The 26,767-nt window shown below is 40.9% G+C and overlaps 1 protein-coding gene across 3 annotated transcripts in view; it reads right to left on the bottom strand.

Annotated features, from left to right (window-relative positions):
- MTNR1A (melatonin receptor 1A) overlaps window positions 1-26,551 on the bottom strand; it is a 107,493-nt gene extending 80,942 nt beyond the window's left edge. For 2 of the 3 annotated variants that reach the window (XM_061583905.1, XM_061583903.1), the window contains exon 1: window positions 26,018-26,551. In XM_061583905.1, the coding sequence (XP_061439889.1) occupies window positions 26,018-26,201 (184 nt within the window). In that variant the 5' untranslated portion in view covers window positions 26,202-26,551. Of the gene's footprint in view, window positions 1-16,430; window positions 16,629-24,364; window positions 25,324-26,017 lie in introns of those variants that run through there. The other variant, XM_061583904.1, reaches the window with a different exon arrangement.
- Between the last annotated feature and the right edge of the window lie 216 nt (window positions 26,552-26,767).

Here is a 26,767-nt window from a genome sequence, read left to right as displayed (position 1 = left end):
ACTGGAAAATCATGAAAGTCACCCCACAGATGCCAGTGATATGTAAATATACCACAAATCACTATTAATATAAATCAGTATGTATGTAAGTGAAAGAGGGAGTCTTTATGAAGACAGATGTATGAGAAACGTTAACTCCAGTTTTCACAAAACAGTTTTTGGACATTTTCAAAGTGTTTGATTGCTTTGAATGGCCATTTAGTTCTGCAACTGTGTGAAAAGCTCAACTTTGGTCCAGGATTCAGTAATGCACTTAAGCAGTTATATAGTGGCTCTAAAGCCACAATATGAGTTAAAGCCAGGGACTCTGAGGAAATATCACTCAGCCAAGGCACGAGGCAAGGTTGTCCTCTCTCCTCACTTATTTATGTATTAGCAGTAGAATCATTAGCTTCTTCCACAAGGGCGGATCCACAAATCACTTAACCTATAATTAATGGCAAGCAACACTATATCAATTTGTTTGCCAGTGACACCCTGCCACTTATTACGCCCCGATACAACTGTCCTGAGGCTTTTTCCTGGCTACTGCCAGCAGGAGGACCCCTGACAGTAGCTTACCACCCACTCAGGCAGAGTGGAGGCCTCTGCCACAGTGGACACATACATACCCTTCCCCCAGGAGCATTCCTGGCAGATGTATAACAGTTGTATATACACCCATTGGTTTTATTTTAATTCCTCTGATGCAATGTTAATGAATAGTACTGTAATATTTCATTGTTCATTCTAGTGACAGCTAATATGCCAGTGACCTTGTTCTATTCATTTCCCCCCCTAATGCTAAGTACTATTTTCCTTGTTGTGGGAAAAGCTACATTCTGAGTTGCTGTTAAGAGTACAGTGTATTAAAACCTAACACTACAGCTTGAGAAACATATTTAAAAGGAAGGAAGCTCTATTGATTCTAATAAAATGACAACCTTTAGGGAAGTGTATTAGGAATTACAACACAAAACATGTACATTTTTCAAGGCTATACTGCCCCAAGCATAAAAAGCAACAAGTCAATTTCCTTTTCTTCAACATAAATGTAATCACATAGAATTATAATCATGTTAATGACTAGTGGAAGGTTCTGAAAATAATGCCTTTTCCACATTCCCTAGATTTCATTTTCTTTGTACTTCACTCCCTCCCCCCTATCATCTTTCTGATGCACAAAGGAACATTTTTTTATTCACACTTGGAGCAGCTCTATAATTATTGTCAGCTGAAGACAGTGGTGCTATCAAAACCTATTGTTCTAAATATGTGAAACCAAGAATTAAGAATTCACAACAGCCAAGGAATAGATGTTCTTAGGAAAGTCATATCTGCTTTGCCCCTTTAGATATTGGGTTCATTCTTTTATATATGAGATGGAATTTATTCTTGATGGTAAAGCAGTGCTAGCTAGAACTGAGGACTAGCGTTACAGTGTCTTGACCCCTTGCAAATGACTTCCAGAGGAAGAAGGGTAACCACACAATCTAATTTCTAAGTCACAAGAGTTATGGTTTATTAGTTTTGAGTTCTGGGGAAATGTGATTTCCCTCCAACAAATGTGTTAGTCGAGGGAAAGACATTATTTCCCACAACAACTGAGTCACAACAATGTATTCATTGCTCAATAAAATTATGATCTGAAAGGACCTGAGTCCATGTAAATAAAACATCAGTCTGATTGACTGATAGATTTAGAGTTCTGCTGCCTTTAATATTTCAGTCTGAAGCATTCCATCTGGGCTTTTGAATCCTTTCAGGCTTATCTATAATAAGATAGTACAAATATTCCTTACAGACCGAAAAAATATTAGATATTTATTTTATTTATTTTTTATTTCATTTTTAAACCGCCCATAGCGAATAGCTCTCTGGGCGGTGTACAAAAGATTAAAAGTACAGAAATACAAAATATCACAATAAATAAACTGAAACAAAGAGATTTAAAATTGTAACATTAAACGCATTAAAATGCCTGGGAGCATAGCCAGGTCTTAACCTGGCGCCGAAAAGATAGAAGCGTCGGCGCCAGGCGTATTTCTTCGGGGAGGCTATTCCACAATTCGGGGGCCACTACAGAAAAGGCCCTAGATCGAGTAACTGTCCTCTGGGCTTCCCGATGGGTTGGTACCCAGAGGAGGGCCTTAGACGCTGAGCGAAGTGACCGGGTCGGTTCATAGCGGGAGAGGCGTTCCACAAGATACTGCGGTCCCACGCCGTGTAAGGCTTTATAGGTCAAAAGGAGCACCTTGAATCTGGCTCGGAAGCAAATAGGTAGCCAGTGCAAATGGGCCAGAACAGGTGTTATATGCGCTGACCGGCTCGTCCTCGTCAGCAGTCTGGCTGCTGCTTTTTGCACTAGCTGAAGCTTCCGAACTGTCTTCAAGGGCAGCCCTACGTAGAGCGCATTACAGTAATCCAACCTAGAAGTTACCAGAGCATGAACAACTGAGGCGAGGTTATCCCTGTCCAGATAGGGGCGTAGCTGGGCTACCAACCAAAGGTGGTAGAATGCATTCCTTGCCACCGTGGCCACTTGCATCTCCAGAGACAAGGAAGGATCGAAAAGAACCCCAAGACTACGAACCTGTTCCTTCAAGGGGAGTGTAACCCCATCTAGAACAGGGTAAGCATCCACCATCTGGGCAGGGAAGGCATTCACCAACAGTGTCTCAGTCTTGTCTGGATTGAGTCTCAGTTTATTAGCTCTCATCCAGTCCATTATCGCGGTCAGGCAGTGATTCAGCACATCCACAGACTCACCTGTAGAAGATGAAAAGGAGAAATAGAGCTGCGTGTCATCAGCGTACTGGTGGCAACGCACTCCAAAACTCCTGATGACCGCACCCAGAGGCTGCATGTAGATGTTAAAAAGCATGGGGGACAAAACCGACCCCTGAGGGACTCCACAATGGAGAGTCCAAGGAGTCGAGCAATGTTCCCCAAGTACTACCTTCTGGTGACGATCCGCCAAGTAGGAGCGGAACCACTGCCAAGCAGTGCCTCCAACTCTCAACTCCGCGAGTCTCCCCAGAAGGATACCATGGTCACACTCCCTCTGTCCCTCTCCCGACAAAGGTCATCATACAGGGCGACCAAGGCTGTTTCAGTGCCAAAACCAGGCCTAAAACCGGATTGAAACGGATCCAGATAATCGGTCTCATCCAAGAGCACCTGGAGCTGACCGGCAACCACCCGCTCCAGAACCTGGATACACCATGTTTGGATTTTTTTAATCATACCCTGTATCTTTCATTATTGTGCTAAATGCATCCTGAATATAGCAGTTTAATTATTCATAAACTGAAGTCCAGAAACATTCATTTTAGTTCTGCAATGTTAGCATCACAGTACCATTAATATTTCTCTATAGGAAGCTGCCTTATATTGAGTCAACCATTTGGTACATCTAGCTCAGTGTTGTCTACAATACTGACTGGCAGTGGCTCTTCAGAGTTTCAGGCAAGGGCCTCTCCCAGCACTACCTGTAGATGCCTGGGATTAACCCTGGGACCTTTTGCATGCAAAACAGATGCTCTGCCACTGATCTCCCTTCTTCTACTTGATTAATATTTGAAGAATTATATTACATGGGATGGGTAAATCATGTAGGTACCACTTACATTTGCATCCCTAAAAGCCATCATGATCTGACACTACTGTTATTAGTGATCCTGAGAACCCCATATGATTTTATCCTTCAGACATTACTGTGTGATCTAGCCATAGGAAAATGGCAAGTGTATGGGGGCTCAGACTTGCAACCTTCGAAACTCATGGTAATATCCAATGTCACCTTGTAGACCTTGATTGCATCATTCACATCTTGATGAATATTAAAGGACAGAGAGAGATTTCTCTATCACATATATTAGTGACTCTGTAAATTGTATTTTGTGATTTTTAAAACATCTAACCCACCCCTGGGAGCCTTTCAGGTGAAAAGCAGTTTACTAATTTGTTACCTAAATACTTTCATGCATACATATTGTGACAAACCCCTATACTGTATTGTGATGTAGTTCAACATGCCATCTAGAGTGTCTGAGATTTCACATCCCTATAGTGAACTCTGAACATACATCCAGTGTTTTATTTGTGAATATACAAACTCAAGTCTTTTCCCCCCCACTAAGGATAACCGGCCAGAACTGGCTAGCTCTTTTATGATACACTGCAGAGTTACTAGGGAGATGGATCTAGCCTCTAAATAAGTTTCTGATTGGTCACATGACCACTGACATCCTAAACGGAATGTATCTCACCACTGGACAAAACAATAATCTGTCTCAGAAAGGGTCCAACTTTTCCTGGTCTTAGATTCCTAGAAACCTGTGAGGCTTTAACCTCACATTTTTGTTTTCCTAAAATATCTAATCAAGAGTCCAATCATGCTCTCTTAGAACCCTATTTCTGCAAGGAACTCTGCATATGTCCTGAAACCCAAAATTCTGTTCAAGCAGGTAAGTGACTAGCCAAGTTAAACTGACTTTATTTTAGCTGCAAGCATGCGTGTTGCCTTCCCTTTTCCATTTTTTTCCACCACTCTCTTCCTAAATAAGCTTTTTAAAAAAAAATTACTTAAGACGTCACCGTGCAGAGCTTGGAAAAGTTACTTTTTTGAACTACAACTCCCATCAGCCCAATCCAGTGGCCATGCTGGCTGGGGCTGATGGGAGTTGTAGTTCAAAAAAGTAACTTTTCCAAGCTCTTTGGCTTCATTGGTTAAAGAGGCATTTTTCACCAAAGACTTCCCCACGTGCCAGGACTGCACAGAAAGCTACACCCTTGTGTTCTAAGGCTATTTTACAGATTTTTGTTAAGTTCTCTGTCTTCTGGGGTTTGGAGAAATAAATCCAAAACTCCCTTCTTTGCTCATTTTGTCCCTAGAGCTGGGTTGAAGGGAGAAGACCTTGACGACAAGGCTCAGAAGCTTCCCAAGCAGCTGAACAACTTAGGGTGAGGAAGGAGATTCTTCCTGTCTGGCAGCAGCCTATAATAGAGCATGTGTTTTTAAAAAGAGAAACCTTATATGAAAAGGGCGTCTGACCCCTTCTTATCTACCACACATACATTCATGCATTCTGTTTCTCTTTCATTTAACCAAGATACATTTCCTTTTACCAGTAGACTAATGGAAGAAATATTAGTTAAATCTAGCATTATTTTATTTTTAAAAAACCAAAATCACTGAAATGCCTAGCTAGCTCTTTCCATACAAATATAGAACAATAAAGGATCCCTCATTATCACGATTTTGGCCATTTCTATGCTTTGCTTCCCATAAAACAGAAAGATAATCTGGGTTTTCAGTAGAGATCCTTGAGTAAATAGACATTCATTCCTACCAGTAATTAGGTTCTAACTCCAAACATGATCACAATCAAAGTAATTATCCTGCAATAGCATCTGGTATTGAGAAGGCATAGTTTCTTCACAATAAATCCCCAGAAAACTTTACAAAGATACATCTTTTATTTAGGACTACTTCAGACCAGAATATACTGCAAACTAGAACATTCTGGTGGCTGCCTGAAGAGCTCAGTTTGCAAAGATGTGGCTATATGCCAAATGCTGGGTCATACATGAGTGGACATCATTCAGGATCTCATCAACCTGAAATTTCATAACTTTCTGGCTAAGAGGTGAAACTACTTCAGATTAAAAGTATTATGTTTGTAGTGATGTGAGATGATATGAAAGCTCTGTCTGTGGTATCATTCATTCCATTGTGGCTATTTTATATATGCAAGTCATTACTTGATGCTGGATTCATCAAGTGATGTGTGTGCACATATGAATACACTCCACATGTGGTAAGTTAATTTCTGTAAGACTGTGTATTTCTGTCATTCTCCTGCTTTCTGGCTAATCACCTTCCTATTCTCTGGCTAATCAACTCTCTGCACCACTCAGCCAGTCCTAATCCAATAGTGCAGTTATGGCAAAGAGGTCCCACCCTGGACTGCCTGCTTGTCAGCCCTGCTAGAAAGGCCCCCACTCCATCTGTTGTTATGAGTCTTATTCAGCACAGCCATTATAGCAGATTAGGGAGAGGCAGGCCTGCTTCTAGAACAGCCCTACATGGTAGCCTTACCCTGGTTCTGAACATGGTCACAACTATTTCCCTGAAAGCCGGATCTCATTGGTAATCAGAAAAACAACAGCAAGTGTTTCCTACTTTGAGGACTGTTTTTTGTTTAGTTTAGCTTTTTTTTGTGACCTAGAGAGAGAGAGCAAGCAAACAGTGAGTTCTTCTATAAAAATATCAATTTTTACTTAATCATTTTGCATTTATTCTTGTGAATTGCAAGGAGAAATAGTGGATGGCTTGTGTATGTGTCCCACCAAACTCTGTGTTACTGTTAACCATTTCCCTGCATTCATTCATTAAAAGTGGGTGGAGTAGGGCAGATTGAACTGAGCCACTTGTGATTCCAGAGTATTTCCGATAAAAGGTGTGTGGATCTACTTCCCACAAGCCCCTTCCTCCAGTTCAGAATATCTTTAATGCAGAGGAAAATCCATGGTGTTATTATTTCTAGCTTGCTTTTTGGTGAGTTTTGTCAGTAATTTTCTAGAAAAGTTTGGACTCTATGCATTTGGATATGACTCCCGCATCCTTCCCCAAACCTGGAAGATATTCTCCCCAATAACAGACATAACAAAGACTGATTATAATGAGTGAAGTCCAGCATCCTGTTCTCACAGTGGCCAACCAATTGCCCATGGGAAACCCGCAAGCAGGGCCTGAGTGCAAGAGCATTCTCCCCTCCTGCAGTTTCCAGCAACTGGTATTTGGAAGCATACTGCCTTTCCCTGTGGAGGCAGAGCATAGCCATCATGGCTAGTAGCCATTGATAGGCTTTTCTTCCATGAATTTGTCTAATCCTCTTTTAAATTCATCCAAGTTGGTGGCCGTCACTGTCTCTTATGGGAGCAAATTTCCATGAGCAAATTATCTGCCCATGGAGAGAGATTATTCACATTTTCAGAACTGAGCCATGTATTGCAAATATGTCCTGCTGTGTTCTGATGTGCCCTGGCTCAAATGAGCAAAATCAGCTTTGACACAAAATCATTTTTGACACAGAAGACAAACACAAAACATGATAAAGGCTGGTGTAATGGTTAGAGTGTTGGACTATGACCTGGGAGACCAGTGTTTGAATCCCCACACAGCCATGAAGCTCATTGGGTGACCTTAGGCCAGTCACTGCCTCTCAGCCGCAGAGGAAGACAATGGTAAACCACCTCTGAATACTTATCATGAAAACCCTATGAATATTCATGGGGTCACCATAAGTCGGAATCGACTTGAAGGCAGTCCATTTCCATTTCCAAGTAAGACAGATACATTTTTAAAACCAGTAAACATATCCAAGTATGCCAACATCAAACCAACCCTCCACAAGCAAGCAATATTATCAGACACTGCCAGTGCTGGCTCCAGGGTATTTTTTTTGGGGGGGGGGTATGCAAGGAATCTTCAATGGCCCCCATCCATCTGTGAATCTACCTCGACTGGTACTGTTGCCAGCTGCTCCTCCTCCTCCTCTGCCTTACAATTGTTTTCCAGACAGAGCCAATGAGCAACCCCTTCTCACCATTGCTGTTTGCTTGCTTATCCCCACTGGACCAAAGTGCAAGGCAAATGAATAACCAGGTTGCTATACTGAAGAGATGGAGCAAGTACAGGGGGCTTTAATGGGTGAGTCCTCTGCTGGGGTATGGGCCCTCAGTGAGAGCCCAACCATGCCGACCCTTGACCCTACCCTGGTCATTACAGAAAATATGGTGAATATGAAAGAAAAGGGAATAACCCTTCAACTAGGTAACAATCCAATTTAGAGTTAAGGTTAGATTGTGGTCTAGATTGTGGCCCATGTTGAGAAAACAGGTTTGCAATATTTTTTAGTAAGTAAAGCTGTGCTCATATCCTTGCTTAATTATACGTTTCTAATATTATAGGGAAAAGTAAAGTATGTTTACAAGTAGACGGAAGTGGTTGCAAGCCATTTTACCATACACAAGCACTTGATGAGAGGTCAATTTATCCTTAGCACTTTGCGGATTGATAATGACAACTAAGCTTGAGAGGACTGGCCTGAAGTGAGTTGTTTGTCTGGGGGACTCTATGTTTGGAGAATGTCCAACAGAGATTGAGCTCTCTGGCAATGTGGACAATAGAAAATTATGCATAAATGCTTAATGCTTAGGTTTATGGCAACCACTCCCAAACCCAAATCATTCACAGATATAGAAGGATGTGAATAAATTGCCTCAGAGATAGAAAACAGTTATATGTCCAATGCTGATGGAGTGCTTATAATCTCTTATCATAGCTTTCTTTGCTAGCTTTAACCATGATTTAGCACAGGGGTTGTTAACCTTTTGGGGTCAATGGGCACATGTGGAATTTTGAGAAAGTGCCTTGGGCACCAGTTACAAAATGGCTGCTCTGGGAGCATGGCATAAAACCAAATGGCTGCTATGGCAAACTATGTTTCTTCTTAACCAGGATTTAAAATCCTGCTTCAAACAATGGTTAAGAGAAGAACCCTAGCTAACATAAATAATAGCGAGGCTAGCACTGCTGAAGATGGAATGCTAAACCATGGTTTAAACCAACAAAGGAAGGGAGTTTGTGTTAGAGGGAGGAGATGGATAAATGGAGCCTATGGTCTCTTTTCAACATCTTAACCAGACTTCTGTGTCTGCACTGACAAAACACAGTACTAGATAGCAAACTAACTGGGTTATATAAATTCCTGAAGTGGGGCTATAGATGGGGGAGAAGATAAAATTATAAAACTATGTTGGCAGAAGAATCTAATCATTTGCCATTGGACAGCATGTTATGGAACTGCCACTCCCTTTCTTGGAGACTTTATGATGATGGTAGTGGTAATGATTGCTACATTAGCTTTCCTCTGTTCCATGCCAAGAGTCAGATTAAAGAATACCTCATACTCAAAAGCAGAATACATTTAAAACATTTTTATTTAAATTATTTTTCTAAGGGAAAAATATTTAGTCAGCAATAACAAAATGGATGACATATTTAGAATTGGCAAAAAAAATTCTTGGAGGCATGCCATCAGTAAAAACAATTTGCTGTATCCATCAGTAAAAACAATTTGCAAATGCAATCACATTATGAGCTGGTAGCTTGCTGTAATTATCTAAATGCCTTATTGTTAACCATTACATTCCCCAAATAATCAACTTTGCTGTATCAGATTAACAGAACTGTAGGACTCCAGGACTGTTACAGATATAATTCCAATGAAAATATTCAAGAGACATTTTCTGTGTAAAGATGACAAGTAATTCAGACAGCATAAGAGAATATACAACAGAAATAAAAATAAAATTAAACTGATAGGAAGCACACATAACATAATCATGAAGCAAGAGGTTAATTTCTTGCCTGAATTGAGCTATTTGATTTTGCAATTATTTCTTATTTTTTTATGTAAAATATAAACAAGAACCCAGCCTTCTCAATACTGATACCAGGGCAGGGTGCAAACAACAATAACAACCATCAACAAAACAATAGACAAGTTCCTAAAAACACCAGAAATAAAGACAAAAAGACAGCTAAACACAGGGTGGAAATCCTAAAAACCTACTCATCAGAAATTAATCCAGAATAACTGCCTCTACTTTTCCACTTAATCATTTAAGTGATTCTCATTTCATCCATAATTACGCATTGAAAAAACATGAAAATACTCCCTTCTCAACTCTTTAATGATTGACCTGTAATACCACTGCGAGATCAACAGAGTCCTTAAATGATGTTATTGGTTAAACACTCAACTTTAAGATACTTCTGTGGCATGATCTATTCAGACAAACTTGTAAAAGATAGTGATTTCTTCAATTTATTTATTTATTACATTTCCACCTTTCCTCCAAGGAGCTCAAAGTGGCTCTCTCCCACTCTGCACTTCATCCTCACAACAACCCTGTGCTATGGGCAGAAGAAGCCAGTTTGCCTTATCCAAAACTGGTAGAAACACTACAACTGATGGAGTCAGACTCAGGTGTACTTTCCTTGTAGATATACAAGATCTTTGGTTTGTTTAACTTGTTTCAGCTGATTCTAGAACTGCATTGTTACATCTTCTTACCTTCATCAGTTGTACAAGGATAACCTGAATATCCCTGTAACTCTTCAGAATCCCCCCTTTCTGTCCAAAGCCACTCTCCTCAGTCATAATCTCAGAAATGAGCAGACGCATAGCCACTATGTGGTTTCTCTCTTCCAAATATACAAAGAGATATTTCCTCCTGTCTACCAGGAAACCCAGAGGAGAATACTCAATTATCTCCTTTTGTCTTACCTAGAAAAGTAAATTGGCAGAAGCTAACAGCTGATCCGCTATGTGATGGATTGCAGGTGTTATCCCAAGCAAGGTTTAACCTCTCCTGACTACTGTCACTCTCCCACCAAACTTTCCTCCTGGCATACAACATGATTTGGAAAATGTCTTGTCTACATCTTTGGTGGTGCAAAGATACTCAGTCTTTCAGTCATGGAACCCAGGCATAGCCTGCAAAAATACACTGCTACGTAAGATGAAGCAGCTACTTTAGGCTTTCTATTATGCACTGGTCAAGTCAATTTTGTGTTTTATTTTCTTATAAAAGCAATGTCTCATTTCTTTATCTATCCTAGTTTAACTATTAATAAATATACCTTAACTGACACTATGAAGAGCATTCAACACAGATTCTGTCCTACCCACTCATCAGTCTTCTCAGTTATAATTCTTTTAAGAGGTTGTGTTTAGGAATCACAGGGTGAAATCTACCTGACAGTGACTAGTGGACTTAAGGAATAGACTTCTCTAGTCATCTGCAGTGAATCCAATTCAGAGCTAGGAAATAACTGAGCCTAGTGCCTGCCACTCTAGTGGACAGGATGTGTCTCAGTTGGTTTTTCAGCAGGGACAGGTTGGTTGCATGCCTTCTCTGTGTCACAACCAACTTTATCTGCACAAATGCCCATAAAAATAAAGCTAGTGGCAACTGGCAAGTAGCATGTAAGTGTTGTCAACTAATGCATCATCCATCAGCTCCAAGAAAATAAGGTTCTTTAATGTTGAGGATCTGTTGCTCAATAATGAATCGGCAACTTCAACTGATTTCACGAACTGGGAATATTCAGTCATACAACTTAATCACTGCATTATTGAAATAACCACACTGTGATGAGAAAACTCCCAGTCATAGGATCCTATGTTAACTGCACAAATAAACAACTGCTCATTTCTCAGTCTAACCCTACCAATCTAACATTCCAATGCAGCTGACATGTCTTACTAACCCCCCAAAGATGCTATTGATCCCCTAAACTGAACATCAATCAGCAAGCAAAAAATTGGTATCTGAGCCAAGACATGATGGTGGCTGATTTGTTTGGCAGTTCTTCATTCTGAAATTAAAATTACTACTAGATCTACAAAAGACTGAGGCTAATCAGAGCAAGATACCATTCCAGTGCTTCTTCATAGCATACAATGAACTGGATCCAACCATATTTCCGTTCCTCCAATAGAAGGAGTCTTCCTATAATGGAATGTCTTTTCTATGAGCACAAAAAATCCCTCCTAGCAAAGGAAGACTGTTTACATTGGAGGAAACCCCTTCCATTAAAGGAAGAAAATCTTTAGATCCAACCCACAGGCTCTCTTTTATGAGCTGGTGGCCTATTCATGCTAACCTTTGTGTTAATTTTCAGAGTCTTGGTACATGATTACTTCATTAAGAGATTCAGCATGATTCAGGAAACCCTTGGTTCAAATTTCATCTCTGTCATGAACCCACAAGGGGGCCTCAGGTTAGCCCTCTCTCTATGTTTCTTATTTGCAATATAGTGAACATAATACTGACACACTGGGTTGCTTTAAGGATTACTTCAATCTAATGAATGTTCAATGTGGTTCACATGCTAAAGCACATTATACATGCCAGTGATCATCATCATCAGGGCTTTTGGTATGATAGTACTCATGGGTACAGAGTATCATCACCTCTTTTTTTTTGCTGCTCTTGGTAGCCATATTGTGCTGGTACCCACCACACTTTTAACAATATATGAGTACCGACACCTAATTTGTTACCAAAAAAAGCACTGATCATCATAATCATCAGAGAAGGCACGCAAACAATGATTTCCCCTTTGCAAGAATTAGATGGTTTTTGTGTCCCCAAAAACCACTGTGCAGTGATAAAGAAAAACTGTGAAGTTTCAATCACACCATGATAGAAAGGACACCCTCCCTCTGATTTTTCATGGAGGATGTGACCAACAGGATTTGGTCGAAGGTTTGTAATAGCTCTTTAAAATATTAACATTAACAGATTGCTCTTTTCTATTCCGTTTTCTTGATCTTTTGACAGGACTGAGCATTATTTTAGTCTGAATTTTTACATATCTTTATGCTGTGTTTTCCACAAGAACATAACTTTGGTCACTCCCATATCTTTGCAGTTATATAAAAATACATTCATGGATTACCTATATCACATGTATGCTCCCATGTCAATGCCACACTTCCACTGGGAACACTGGTACTGATGTGGGAAGTACTTACATGATCTGTTTATAAAGATAAAACACTTTATACCACAAATATATTATTTAAATTGGGCCACAGTTGCACTTGTGACAGGAGAAGAATAAAGATGTACATTTCATCACCCATTTTAGCACACTGCTGTATCTGATGCATGGTAAAATCCCCCTTGCCACTTGGCAGAATGCTACAAAAGATCAAGCAGCCACAGGCTGGGCTCATCACAGGTCCTTTGGCCATCTTTTGTGGGCTAATCATTGGAGATTTATCATAACAAACTCCACATGGAGAACAATTATTTCATAAGAGGCACACAGTAAGACACTATATAAACACATTCAGAGTAGTTTAACCATTTTCCATAAGCTTCCAGTAACTTTGTTTCTAGTCAAACCAGGATGGGCCAAAGAGAAAGAGTCATCTAGGAATAATTTCTACTTTTGAAAACATAATCTTTAATGTCAGACAGTTGCATCTGTAATACATTTAATACATATACAGAAGTGCTTTAAACAAGATGCCCAAGATAAACGTTTGGATTCCCAGTTGTTAAAAAAAAATCTCAAGCCTTTAAAAACAAGTTAAGTGCTGGAAGGGAAACAAAAAAACCCAACAACTGTTACATAAATGAGTTAAAGAAATTTTGCTAATCAAATGTTGAAATGCTTTATTTATTCTAGTGACACCCAGGACCTGGGAATATACACAACATTTCTATATGAGATGGTTGTATGAACTGCAATGCTTTTTATAAAGGTTTAGAGTGGTATGGGGATCACAATAAAGATTTGGGGATAAAAGGGGTCAAGAATTCAAAGGAAAGGTACTCGACCATGAGCATCCCCATTTGAACTATTGCAAGCAGTACTGGGGTGGCCACAAACCACCCTGAGCAGGTCCCCACCTTGATTCTGATCACACTACAGCACTCTACCAATTTCTACCAACTTCTTTCCCCAACTTCCATTTCTCAACTTGGGGAAAGGGGATGATATAGCAACTGCTGGAACTACTTATCTGGTAGCAAATAATCGCCGCTGCCTGGGAATCATAGGCTGGATTACAAGCCCCATAATTCCCTGGCACGAAGTGACAATCTGAGTGTCAGGACTCTCTAGTCTTATTTGGAGCCCTCTACTAGTCAGTAGTACCCTATCTCCTTTCCCCCAAAGGAATTGTTTTTGTCCTGAGGAAGAAGTAGCAATATATGGAGAGCTGGCAATTGCATCCTTAGATATTTGAAAAGCCCTCTTGAGACTTTCCATGTTTTTTATAATGCTGAAAGAGCACAAATCATTTTCAGAGCGAGCACAAGGTTGCTCACCCATCTTTACATTGTACCCTGACAGAACTGTTCGCAAGACATATACAATAAGGTATACATTTCCTTTTAAATTTACCCAAATCACAACACAGGAGAACTGTCAGTTTATCTTGTGTACTACATAATCAATCCAGCTATAGAGAGAGCAATGTTGTGAAGTAGTTAACATGGCCTGTTACCAGAGAAATCTGGGTTCAGTCCTGCTCATCTATGATAGTCTGGATGACCTTTGGCCACTCTTAAACACGATTCACTACAGGTTAATCATGAGTAACTCTTATTTAAAGCAAAATAATGGGATATCATTCCTACTAATGTCCTCCACTGATTACAATGAGTCTGAATTGTAATTCAACTTTGCTACAGTGTACTCATTTTTGCAAAATGTAACTCCCAAAATTTAAAAATGAGTAGAAACTAAATAAATTGTGTGTATTTTACATTCATAGGGAGATTCATTACAATAAAGGCATTAAAATGTTTTTTCTAAACCCACCTTGCTCTGCCTTTTTCACTTATTTTGGGAATGTATATCTCACTCTATTGCCAAATGGTCTCAAGGCGACTTACAATGAACTAAAACATATTCCAACAAAAATACAAATTATAAAAGCAATAAGATAAAAGACCATAAAGCAGCAGATAAAACCAATAGGACAAGCACATTAAAATCCCGATAAAACACCAATAAAACAGCAGACAAACAATTAAAAGGGTCTCCCACACAGTAAAAGTTAATGGAAGACACAAAACAGAGCAGGACAGTTTTACCTGGTGCCTAAAAGACAGCACCAAAGGGACCAGGGGTACATGTCTAGAGAGGAAGTTCCATACTTTTGAGTGCCACCAGGGAAAAGACTCTCTGAAGGCAGTAGGTAGGCCAAGTATCCTGCTTTACAGGAACAGTCCTTCAACTAGAGAGCTATCTCCTGATTGCTGAACAGGTAGATAGGTCACCAGATCACAGCCTTCCCCTTGATGGTAAGATTTATTGTATTTCTGTGTATATTATAGTAATGATTTTAGCATATGCACATTTTATGCAAATCTGTCTTCTTTTGGGGTGATGCATTTCTTCTTTTTTGCCAATGCATATTTAGCCACTCTAGAAGGCAAAGACACTCAGAGGAAGGCCTCTGTTCCACAAGAACAGAGGATTAATGTATCAGATAGGAAGTGTTGGACCCACCATTGAGACATCCACCAAAGCAGCTTTGCCAACTTTCTCCTCCAGAAGACTTTGGAAAGATCAAAAACTTTAGAGAAGAGGTTCTTCATTTCAGTAGGACTTGTGACCAACTACACCAGTCTAAGCATATCTAACCTGAAGAAAGTCTTGGAGAGTTAACTGGGGCTTGCTCCCAGGTAAATGGGCATAGGATTATAGCCTAAGGATCCTATGTGCACACTTGGGAGTGAGGCTCATTGAGCTTAAACTGCTTAGAGCAGTGACAGGGAACTTGTGTGACTCTCTAGATCAGCCTTTCCCAACCAGTGTGCCTCCAGATGTTGTTGGACCACAACTCCCATCAGCCTCAAGCAGCATTGCCAATGGTCAGGAAGATGGGAGTTGTGGTCCAACAACATCTGGAGGCACACTGGTTGGGAAAGGCTGCTCTAGATGTTGCTGGACTGCCAACTCTCATCATCCCTAGCCAGCATGATCAGTGGCCAAAGATTATGGGAGCTGAAGTTCAACAACATATGGAGGGCCACAGGTTTCCCACTCCTGACTTAGAGCCTGACCTGCAATACTTATTGTGAAGTGCAAGACAGTCATAAGCCATTCTCTTCTAGCAACAGCCCCTTCCACTCTGTAATGTAGGCACACTGAATTCCATTTGCTTTGGAATTTACATTAGCTGGGCTATTTTTTAAACCTTTTCACACGTAATAAGAACCAAGAAAGAGCAGATGCATATTTGATATTTAATTGCTTATGTGCTGGGAGGTTTTTATGTACTGCCATGATGCTTCAAGTTTCATAACTGAATAGCTGGTACACTTTAAAAATTATATGCCTTTTTCTGTATGTGCCTCCATGGATGTTCCATTTACAACACTGCAAATTCCTCAATCTCAGGAGGCAAGGCTGGTGTCAACAAAGGGTAGGGACTTTCCTGTTGTAGTATTCACCCTATGGAATGCGTTGCCAAGCAAGGTCCATCAGACCCCATCATTCTAATGCTTCAGATAGTTGTTGAAGCCCTAATTTTTTTTAAAAAAAGAAAAAGTGTTTTGTTAATTGAGTAAAGATTCTGCTGGCACTGTTCTATGCTATTTTTGTGCCGCTGGAATTTGTTAAACAGGTTGGATACTGTTAACTTATTGGAGGAAAATAATAATTGCTTGATTACTATTTGTTAACCACCTTAAGTCTCTTTGGAAAAAGAGGCAGGATAGACATGTTCAAAATAAATAAATTAAATTTAAAGCAATTGTTCTCTGTTTTGTCCACCCACAGGCAAAATTCAACCACTCAGAGAGAACCATCCCACCCCACCTGGCAACACACATAATTTTCTTACCATTTATGCTACTTCGTGTTAGGCAAGTTTGAAATACAAATGTTCATTGTCATCCTCTGTTCATTCACTTCTCTTCATATCCTGAGTCTGCATGTTAGCAGTTGATCCTCTACAAGTAAAATTGTGTTTCTGATGATCCAGGTGTTTCTTGAATCCTCCATTTTTGTCCAGGATAGCCAGAAGCAGTTCAAAAGGCATCTGTAATGACAAGGATGTTCTTACTCCAAAATTCAGAACAGCAGCAAACAAAATAAAAATAAATCTATTTACTATAAAAAACATTTTTGACTAGAAATATAATTTAAAAACAGACCATCAAGAACAACAAAGGTGAAAGTGGCAGCTTGTTTGTTTCAAGAGCATTCTGACTCTGCATCTGGAATTTGTCTTTTAACAAATACCTTTGCAAAGAAACAGTTAGTTATGTTGCTATTCAACATATCACATATATTTTACAAGAAGCCCAAGTGCAGTTCTACAGTCCCAGAAGATCAAGAGTGTTATAAGGGCTTGACTGTAATTTTTAAATTAGGATATAAATGTAAACTTGAATATACTTCCTAAGTCTTTAAACATTTAATTGGAATTAACTGAAAGCTAAGCTCTACAATCAGCAGAATCACATGGTTTAAATTTTAAGACTATTCTGCTATTGGAGGTGAAAAACTGAAGGCTTGAATGCCTACCACATTAAATAATTTTTTTGTCAAGATCAAAATATATTAGATACGAGAGCATTCAAACATGCAATCTTCCACCTGAAAATGATATCATCTCTCAAAACTGTATTGTAGGGATAGGGAACCTGTGGCCCTTCCAATGTTGTTTGATTCCAAATCTCATTGGCCCCAACCAGCATGGCCAATGGCCAATAAAGATGAGAATTGTAATCCAGCAATATCTGGAGGGCTCAGGTTCCCCACCTTTGCTGAATATTATATGATCCTGCTAATCCTATAGCTTGAGTATGCTTTGCCTCATGCAGCTATTCCTGTTGTTTACAAAGACCCAATGCAGTCATAATTCTGGCTCTTTGCAAACAGGGCAACCTGAGAGGAGGCCTCAGGAATTCCTTCCCCTGTCAGCTTTAACTATGATTAGCATTGCATCTGATGCTGCCCTTTTAAACACTATTTGCAATCCTTAGCTGTTGTTTTATTTTTTAAAAAGGGATCTCTAGTTAAAATTAGTCATGGTTAAAGTAGATGAAAGAAGAGAACATTTGCAGAGAAGGGCAGATTAGCCATATGATCTTGAAGTTGTGTCCATTCAAAACAACATGATACCTCGGAATGTCAATTGCCCAATTTTGTATTCTAATGGCAGGATTTAAAGCAAGCAACGGTTTGTGATACTGGGCTCCTGTGTCTCAGTCAAAGGCCAATTTTAAAGGTGCAAGGGAACCAGAAATGGATAAGTGGGCAAAACTATCTTAGGTTGCTTTGTGCAACACAGTGCAAAAGGTCTAGGTCAGGCCCCTCCAGACTAAACTAAACAAAAACAACTTTACATTAAATTAACAATATTTCAAACCCATCTATTTTATTCCTTCTTTTTTCTGACTGAGCCCAGAAGAAACCTTTTTGCTGTATGTTAATGCATGTTTGTGAAAGGGTTCAAAGCTTGCATTCGAATTATGGAAATATTATATTGTGAAAAAACTAATTTGGTTATAAAAAAAGAAGAAAAAGAGGGATTTCCCCAGACTTGTGTGTAATGCAGATGATAATGTTTATTGTAGTATCTTGCAACAGCAGATAGCCACCCGCAGCCTATGCCACATGGGAGGTGCAGGGCGGAGAAAGGACAAAATACTGCAAAAGGGATATTACGGCTGAAATCAGCAATCACATTCACAGTAATAAAATACTGAACAGCTAACCCTTGTTCACCTAAAGTAGAGAATTTTAGATGTGCAAGATGTACAGGTCTAGTTACTAATCATCCAAATGTGATTTAATTGAATAACTGTTCCATAGAATGTGGTATATAACTGCTCTGTTCCTTTGTTCTTGATGTATAGCTTACTTTGCATGAATAACAATGAAGGCATAAGGATATTATTAATCAGAGAAGCATATGGACAATGTTTAATAATATCTCACATCATTCTTGCTTTTCAGAGCCTGCAATCCTAAACACAGTTACCTGAGATAACTGTTGGGGATATACTTTTAATGTAGGTGTGTACAACACATGACCCACCAGAGTGAATACATTGTCTTCACAGGCCATACTGGAACCCTCTCCCCCCCACACACACACAACCTACAAGATTCTTGATGCCACACCTAGTTGTGCCATCCTAGGCTGTTAGCAAAGCCAGGAAATATTTGGAGCCCTTGACAAAGCTGCAGTACATTGTTTGCCCAACTGTTCAACTTGATGGGCCATGAGTTGTGTATGCCTGCCCTAGCTTTTTTCCTCCTTTCTTTTCTGGTTTTTTAAACTCCAGGAATCTTCTTTTAACCTACCAGCCTGATAGTTAATTGCCATAAAATGGAATGCCAGATCAAAAGAAGCAAGGATAAAGTTAGCACCTGCTCAATTACTTTTCTTCCTGAGTGGCAGACAATTTGGAAAAGCCATTCCAGTTGTCCCCTCCTCTGGCAGGGAAGAAGTGTAGGTCTCTGTCTCTCACACACAGGTTTATATTACTGCTAATTAGGAACAGAGGAAGCTGCCTTATAGCAAGTCAGACCATTGGTCCATCTAGTGCAATATTGTCTACTACACGGACTGGCAGTGGCTTTCCAGGGTTTCAATCAGGGAAGCATTCCCTGCCCAATCTGGAGTTGCTGCAGATTGAACGTTGGACTTCCTACATGCAAAGCAGAGGCTCTGTCACTGAGCTACATAGACCACCCAATTCCCTAGCCACTTCCTCACCTAGATCCACCCAAACAAACAGTTCACAGATGCATTCTGGGAGGAAGTAGCCATGCCTGAGCATCACATCAGTCCCATTTCTCCTGCCACAAAAAACACACAAAAGTACGCAGACTTCTAAGGGCTTAGTCACACACAAGACAATGTCCTGCATTAATATTTCTGCATGGCAAGCACATGCACCTCATAACATGCAGCAAATGCACAAAAGTCTATTTCACCATGTTTGGCAGTAAATTCCTGCTCAGAGAAAGAGGCAAATGGTAACTTGTCACACAGCACCAGATATAGGTCATGTGCACATAGTTTTCCTACATCAAAGTATTTTGTGTGTGTAGGGAAATAGACATGTGTGCTTTGCAGGTGTAGTCCTCAATTTCCCTCAGTGATGCTAACAGGACAGGACTTTTGGGCAGAAATCCAGGGCCCCACTTAGCAGAAGGGGGGGAGGCAAATACAACATATTTTGAAATAAATGAAGTAATATACGTTATGATCTAAACAGGGGAAATGTTGTAAGACCACTGTCCGGAGTCTAAAATTACTTAGCTGCACCACTGATTTCCCTGCTTAACTTGAGGTAATTGTATGAGGCAACAGGGAAAGAGCAGTTCACGTAGCTGCAGAAATGCTGATTGGCTAGGCTGAAGATAGCCAACTTCGTGGATCACTTTGATCCTTAGATGGTGGTCCATGTACGACAGAAGTACATTTTACAGTGCAACCAAACCCAGGTCAAATGGGCAGTAAGGCTGTATAATCAAAAATTAAGGCATCATCTAAGTGTAAAAAGATCATGAAGTACATGTGTCAGGTTACACCCAATGCATCACATATGAAACTGCAAGAGAGATGTAACACAAAAATATGGAATTTCACTAAAATGTGAATAAGCACAACATTTGAAAACAGGGTTTATTTTTTATTACTGATTGTAATCTAGTAGGGCTGCCGGGGCTCAGGGTGTTTCATGGGACAGCCACCACTTTGAGCCATGACCAGCCGTAGCTTCTCCCTGTCGGTGGGCTAAGGTGAAGTAATAAGAGAAAGAATGGATGGACACTCTGAAGGGCACTAATGTGGATGGAAGTTTTGCCCTTCTCTCTTTTCTTCAGCCAGCACTGCCCAAATGATCAATAAAAAAAGATAGTATGACATTACAGGATTGTAAAACCAGAAGTATCCACTGCATTTTTTAAAAGTGCCATTCTGGCATAAGGAGAAAGGGTTGTATTCTATGGGGTTATGTTTTGCAACAATCCCTGATAGACATCTAACTACAGATACCCAAGGACTGATATTGGTTAGTCAATTCTAGATCTTTCTGTTCAGTGTAATGCACACGTCAAAATCCTTATGCCTTCTATGTATCCTCTGCAAGTTGTAGAAAAATAAAAACCCAACAGACATGGAGGACAAAATTGAGTTCTTCACCCTAATAAATCAGATCCTTCCTAAAACAGAAGCTCATATACACAGAGATCCCTTCCTGTCCCAGACATGTCAATGGAGGCAGATGTATGTATGTATGTGCAAATCTGCTTGTCCCCATTTGAAATGAAGGGGGCAGCCCATACATGTAAAACCTCTCTGTACACATCAAGTTCAGGGTGCTGGTGTAAGCAACTACCATGTGGAAAGCACTTGCTCATACCAAGGACTGAACTTTTTCCTGGGGTCTGTAAAATCTAAAAAGAGATGAGATGAAACTTAAAACACAGTCAAGTACATTAAATAAAAGAGGATCCTACCAGTAGCATCATCAGCTCCTGTGTCTAGAAGAGCATCTACTGAAGCCATGCCTGTGCTATGAAGGAACTCTTTGTGTCAAGACACGCCTCGCTTGCTGGGACAAAACTTCTCAGGGATACTGTTTTGAGCACATTGGGCTCTTACTAATGTTCTGACTGCCGGGCAGGAGAAACCAATTCTTGCCAAGGTCGTTTTAAGGCCTTTCTACTGTGCATAGTTCTCTCTGTCTGTCTTTTTATTATTCCAAAGCCAACAAAAGAAGTCCAGATATCCATTGTGAAGTTTTCTTCAACCATTTTGCAATGAGATAGAAAGAACCAACAGACACAAAAGGATCCTCAACTGACCACTACCATATCCAAGTTTTCTTAATCTGTCTGTTTTCTTTGCAGAGGAGGAAAAGCAATCTTCACTGAGATACATTTTCTTCAGGAGGCATCTTCTGTTCCTCCCTCACCTGATCCAGGTGGGACGTCCAGCCAGTGTCCAGTTTTTCACAACAGAAATGTCAGCAAATGAACATGTTAATATACAAGGTTCCATTTTGACTCTGCAAATAGTTGTATTTTCCTTGTCATTAGCAAATTAAAAATAAAAGGATAGATGTATCTGTTGTATATAATATAAATATGATTTTTCAAAGCATAAATACCACCAACAAAAGCAAACAAAAATCCTTGCTCACATACACACAAGCACCCACAAAATGCTAATATATATCCTTCACGTATCCTTCTGCTAGCATGCAGTTTCACTAACACTGGTCATCCCATTTTGCTTTGCTGTGACTTTTTAATAGTGTGTAAAGTTGCATAAATGTGTGACTGAACACTTCAAATGCACAGTTTATGTAACAGTTATAGCCTAATCCTACGTTTCATAAATGGCATATCTCCCATATGATGAGAATGGTTGGTATTTGCATTTGAAATACTTTCCCCTTTTCAATAATCTACAAACCAAAAATGGTTTAATAAAAGAGAACAGCTTTATTATTTCAGAAAACTTAATTAACTGGAAACCTTTTAAATGTCATTTTACTAGAAACAAGCAGAGCTTGGAAAAGTTACTTTTTTGAACTATAACTCCCATCAGCCCAATCCAGTGGCCATGCTGGCTGGGGCTAATGGGAGTTGTAGTTTAAAAAAAGTAACTTTTCCAAGCTCTGGAAGGTACCCAAAAAGTTAAATTACTATCTTAGATAGGTATATAGATAGTGCAGAGGAAGACAAACCTACTCTGTTGATTAAGATAATTATAGTGGCAACTTTCCCAGGACCTTCCCAACTGTGGTTCAAAATCACAAGGTCTGTATTTTCCCATTGTGTGCAATTACATTGTTAAAACAATCTATGTCCATCCTCAGTTGTAACAGTGAAAAAATCAGAGAGAGAGAGAGAGACAGAGAGAGAGAGACAGAGAGAGACCTCATGCAACTGAGCAAGTAGACGTGTGCGATTATTAGTGGAGAGAACGTGGTTTCTCAAAATGCGGGAGATGGAGCTGTTCCTTGAACAGTGGAGGCTTCTAGGAAAGTCTGAGCTTCAGTGTGATCATCTCCCAGCCATAGCATCCCATATCTCATCCCACAGATCTCAGCTACAACTTTTAATTAGAAAGAAAATATGTGGATACTCAAGAACATGTTTAAGTCTCTCTTGTCATCTTTGTCTCACAGAAGAAGGTCAGTTCACACATTAGGCAGTGGTTGTGCCACTGGGTAAGCATTCAACAGAGCAGCAGACAATCATTGCTCCCTGACAAGGGTTCCCATGGATCTGTAAACATGTTTGTCACAATCACACTTTGATTGTCAGATATAAATCATCTTACTGTGTACATCTGAAAAGCATAAAGTGGCCCTGGCTGTTGTAAATGTGGGAGATAACATGATGGTACATTTTAGTCCTTATGGTTTTTGAAATTGCAATACAGGAAGCAGCAGCAATTAACCTCTTGGGTCAAACCACCCTCTGTCCCATAAGTTGAGGCAAGCTTCCTTGCCACAACAAAATCAAAGCTATTTTAGTTCTAGGAAAGAATGCCCAGTACAGTATATCATCTGTAAACTGAATCATGCCATTGGTCCATCTAGCCCACTATGATCTTCTACTCCAATCAAATCACATCATTGGTCCAATGGTACTGTCTACTCCAATTGGCAGTGGCCAAGATCTTAACCCAAGGTCTTCCACAATCAAGAGAGGTCTTCCCTCAGATAACTAGAGATACCAGGAATGGGACATTCTACTTGCAGAACATAAGCTCTTCCATTCATTTATGGCCCTTCCACTTGGGAGAAACTTGATCTGGCGCATTCTAGAGAAAGACTCAACAATACATCAGTGATACAGTGATGTACATTTTATTTGTGCCAATGGATTCCATACAAGCTTAGTTTATACAAGATTACCTTTTACTTAGAAAGAATATCTTCATAGGATATATCAATAATGTAATATACATGCATAATGTCATGCATAATGTTCCCACAAGTATGGTGTTCGTTTGCTGCATTCAAATATGGTTTGTGCATTCTGAAAAGCTGCAAGCAACCGGAGTTTCTTAGTGTGCGTCCATGTAGTGGAATGCACACACACTGCATTATCACACATGAGAATCCATACATGATTCATGTGTTACTTGCAGTATGGAAATGTTTTCCATGAAGAAAATTAAAGTCTAAAATGAATGATCACATTTCAGAAAACCAAACACTTTTGTTGTTGTTTATTTCATACTTGTCATACGACGCTGTGTATATGTGTACTTCATGTATATCAGCTTTAAAGTGGAGAAATTCCTCAAACTAAAATGAACAGCTTCAGCAGATCTCAAAGGAACAATACTTTTAATGCTGTAGGTTACATTCAAACACTGGGTGGTAAGTAGACCCACTGAAGTTAATAGACATGGCTTAGGTTCATTAATTTCAATGGGTCTACTCTGAGTAGGCCTTAATTGAATACAACCATTAGTAATTCTTAGACTAGACCCGCTGAAATCTAAGCATGATTAAGCCTGAATCCAGCGTTATTTATTCCCCTTCATTCAACCAACACATTTCCACCTATGTGATAATTAAAGTATATACAGCATAGGGGAAAATATTAATGAAAACACGTATTCCTTTCATGTCAGAAAGTGCCCACAAAACCATTCAGTAAACATATAAGTTTGATTTATTCTGCAACACCAGAGTCCTAGAAACAGCCCTATGGCCACCACTGAAGCTTCATGCCAACAGAACTGGTTTGCAGAATTGTCCTCATGATCTAATTATCTTGTCTTACCAGCTTTCAAAAACAGCACGAGCACTGCAAAAGAAGGTCCCAAGCTCTTGTCCAACAAAATCCAGCAATCCTTCATTAAGACCACCAACCAGTGCTTTGCAATACTGAAAGGGGGTGGGGAAACGTGAAAGCAAATTTGTTTGGTTTGCTGATGCAAATCCCTGCACGTGTTTTATCTGTTCCCCCCCCCAATGAAAGTTTAAAAGGGGGCTGAGTGCATAGATTTAGTACACGTGCGCACCAGCTGGTCTGACATGATAAAGCAGAATGACTCTGAAGGAGAATTTCCCTGTCTGTCTAACCAATAATTTATTTATTTATTTTATTTATTTATTTCTGCGATTTATTTATCGCCCATCTGGCTGGAAACCTAGCCACTCTGAGCGATGTACAAAGTCATAATATATAAGTATCACAACATCAAAACAGCAATAAAACTAAAACAACAGGTAAAGGTTACTACAGTTATAATCCATAAAAGGCAAATTTGTTCAAGAGACCATCGTTGATCGTATCATGCCCACGCTCACAAGCCTAAAATCTGTTCAGCTGTCAGATGTTTTCATTCTTTAAAAGGAGTAAATAACAAGTGGATAGCAGGCAAAAACAAGCTTATCAGCACTGAGTTTACTCCAGCCACACCTGTGCCTCAGCACCAGCTTTGCATTCCTTGAGTATGCATGGTTATGTCACAACCAACATGCCTTCATCTTTCAAATACAGGCAGAGCTGTTAAGAAATCTCCAACACACACCCCAAACAGCAACAAGCTTAGGCTCCATGACTCTGGATGGCATAAGCATCTCTCCTCTCACCCTCATACTTCATCGGAAAAAAATAATGCTTTGATTGTCTAATAATAGTTCATATTTATACTATTAAGATGGCGTTTTAAATAGCAGTTTGGTTATTGCGGTTGTTACTAAAAATACACGCTGCCACTTGACCACTGATCCGAGGTGAAACCATCACATGCAGCTTTTGGCATCTGTCACAACCTGGGATTGTTGTCTTGCCAGGAACCGCGGGTGGGAGAAGGAGAGGACACCCTGAATTGTTGGGAAGCCACTGCAAAGTTCGAAGGCACGCCGAAGGAAATAAACACACGGGGGGAGGGGAAGAGGAGGACGGGGAAAAGAGGTAAGACGGTGTTGTTTCATCCCTATATTCGAGCGTCCCATCCCAAATTTCCGGGAAAGGATCTCTTCTCTCCCTCCGCCTTTGCTGGACTGCCCTGCTTTCCCAGAATCCCACTCGCCTTCTTCCCCGCACAATTCGATTGAGCGCGGAAACGGTGCGCGGCCAGCGCCTCCGGGGGCTCTTGAGAAACTCGCGGTTCCGATCACAGCACACGAGCTCCAGCAAACCCAAGAGAAGCGGGAAAAAAGGGGGGGAAGGATCATGCATCACCCCCTCAACAAACAAAGAAACAAACAAAACGCCAAGAAGGGAGAGCGCTTGAGACGCTGGGGACGGGCTTTGCAATTATTGCTTGATGTGATCGTTCCCCGCGCGGCCCCCTCCCCGTCCCGCTCCAGCAAAGCTCCCTCCCAACTCCCCCTCGTGGGCACGTCCGAGGCGATTTTTTTTCCTCCTGACTTTTTTAAAAAAGTGTTAATTATTGCCATCCCTCCTTCACCTCCCTATTCTCACCGGCGTTCCTCAGTTTCTTGTTCCTGTACACGGACAGGATCACCAGCAAGTTGCCCAGGACATCTACCACGATGGTGAAGATGAGGATGGCGGCCAAGGTGGAAGCCACCCAGAGGGGCCTGTCCAAGGTGAGCCCTTCCCGCGGCTGGGACGAGCCGTTCGGCGCGCTCCCATTGACTCGCATGCTTGCTGGAGCAGGAGGAGGGAGCGGCTCACATCCCAGGGCAAAGGGGGAGCGAAACACGGCGCACCCGCAGCCAACTTGAAGGGAGCGCCCCCTCGGCTCTGCCCCAGCCGTAGAGTGGGCGCGTGTGCATTGGGGAGCGGGGGGCGAAGCAGGGCACTAAAGCCCTTCCTTTCCCCCCTCGGGCTCTGCAGCGCTGCAAAACGGCCAGTCCGCGGCTGCGGCTGCCACCGCCGAGTCTCTCCGCTCACAAGCTCCTGCCATCCCCTTTGCCGGGACTGGGAAGTTTCGCCGAAGCATCCATGTGCCATGACGAGTTACTTTTATAGCCTCCCCCCCACTTGCCTTCCCTTTCCTCCTCCCCCTCCCTTACTCTCCAAGCTGATCCCCGCCTCCCCCACCCCACTGCTGCAGCTGTCGCCGCCGCCATCCACATAGCCATCCCCCTCCCCAAACAGCAGCAGCCCCCCCTCCCAGCCGCCACTGTTGCTTCCAGGTGACATCGAGCGTTGGCGCCTGCCCTCCTCCCCTCCCCAGACACGTGCGCTGCGAGGGGATTCCAGCTG

Source organism: Rhineura floridana, chromosome 9 (genome assembly GCF_030035675.1).
Source record: "Rhineura floridana isolate rRhiFlo1 chromosome 9, rRhiFlo1.hap2, whole genome shotgun sequence".
NCBI lineage: Eukaryota > Metazoa > Chordata > Lepidosauria > Squamata > Rhineuridae > Rhineura > Rhineura floridana.
This window is presented reverse-complemented; position numbering and strand designations above follow the sequence as displayed.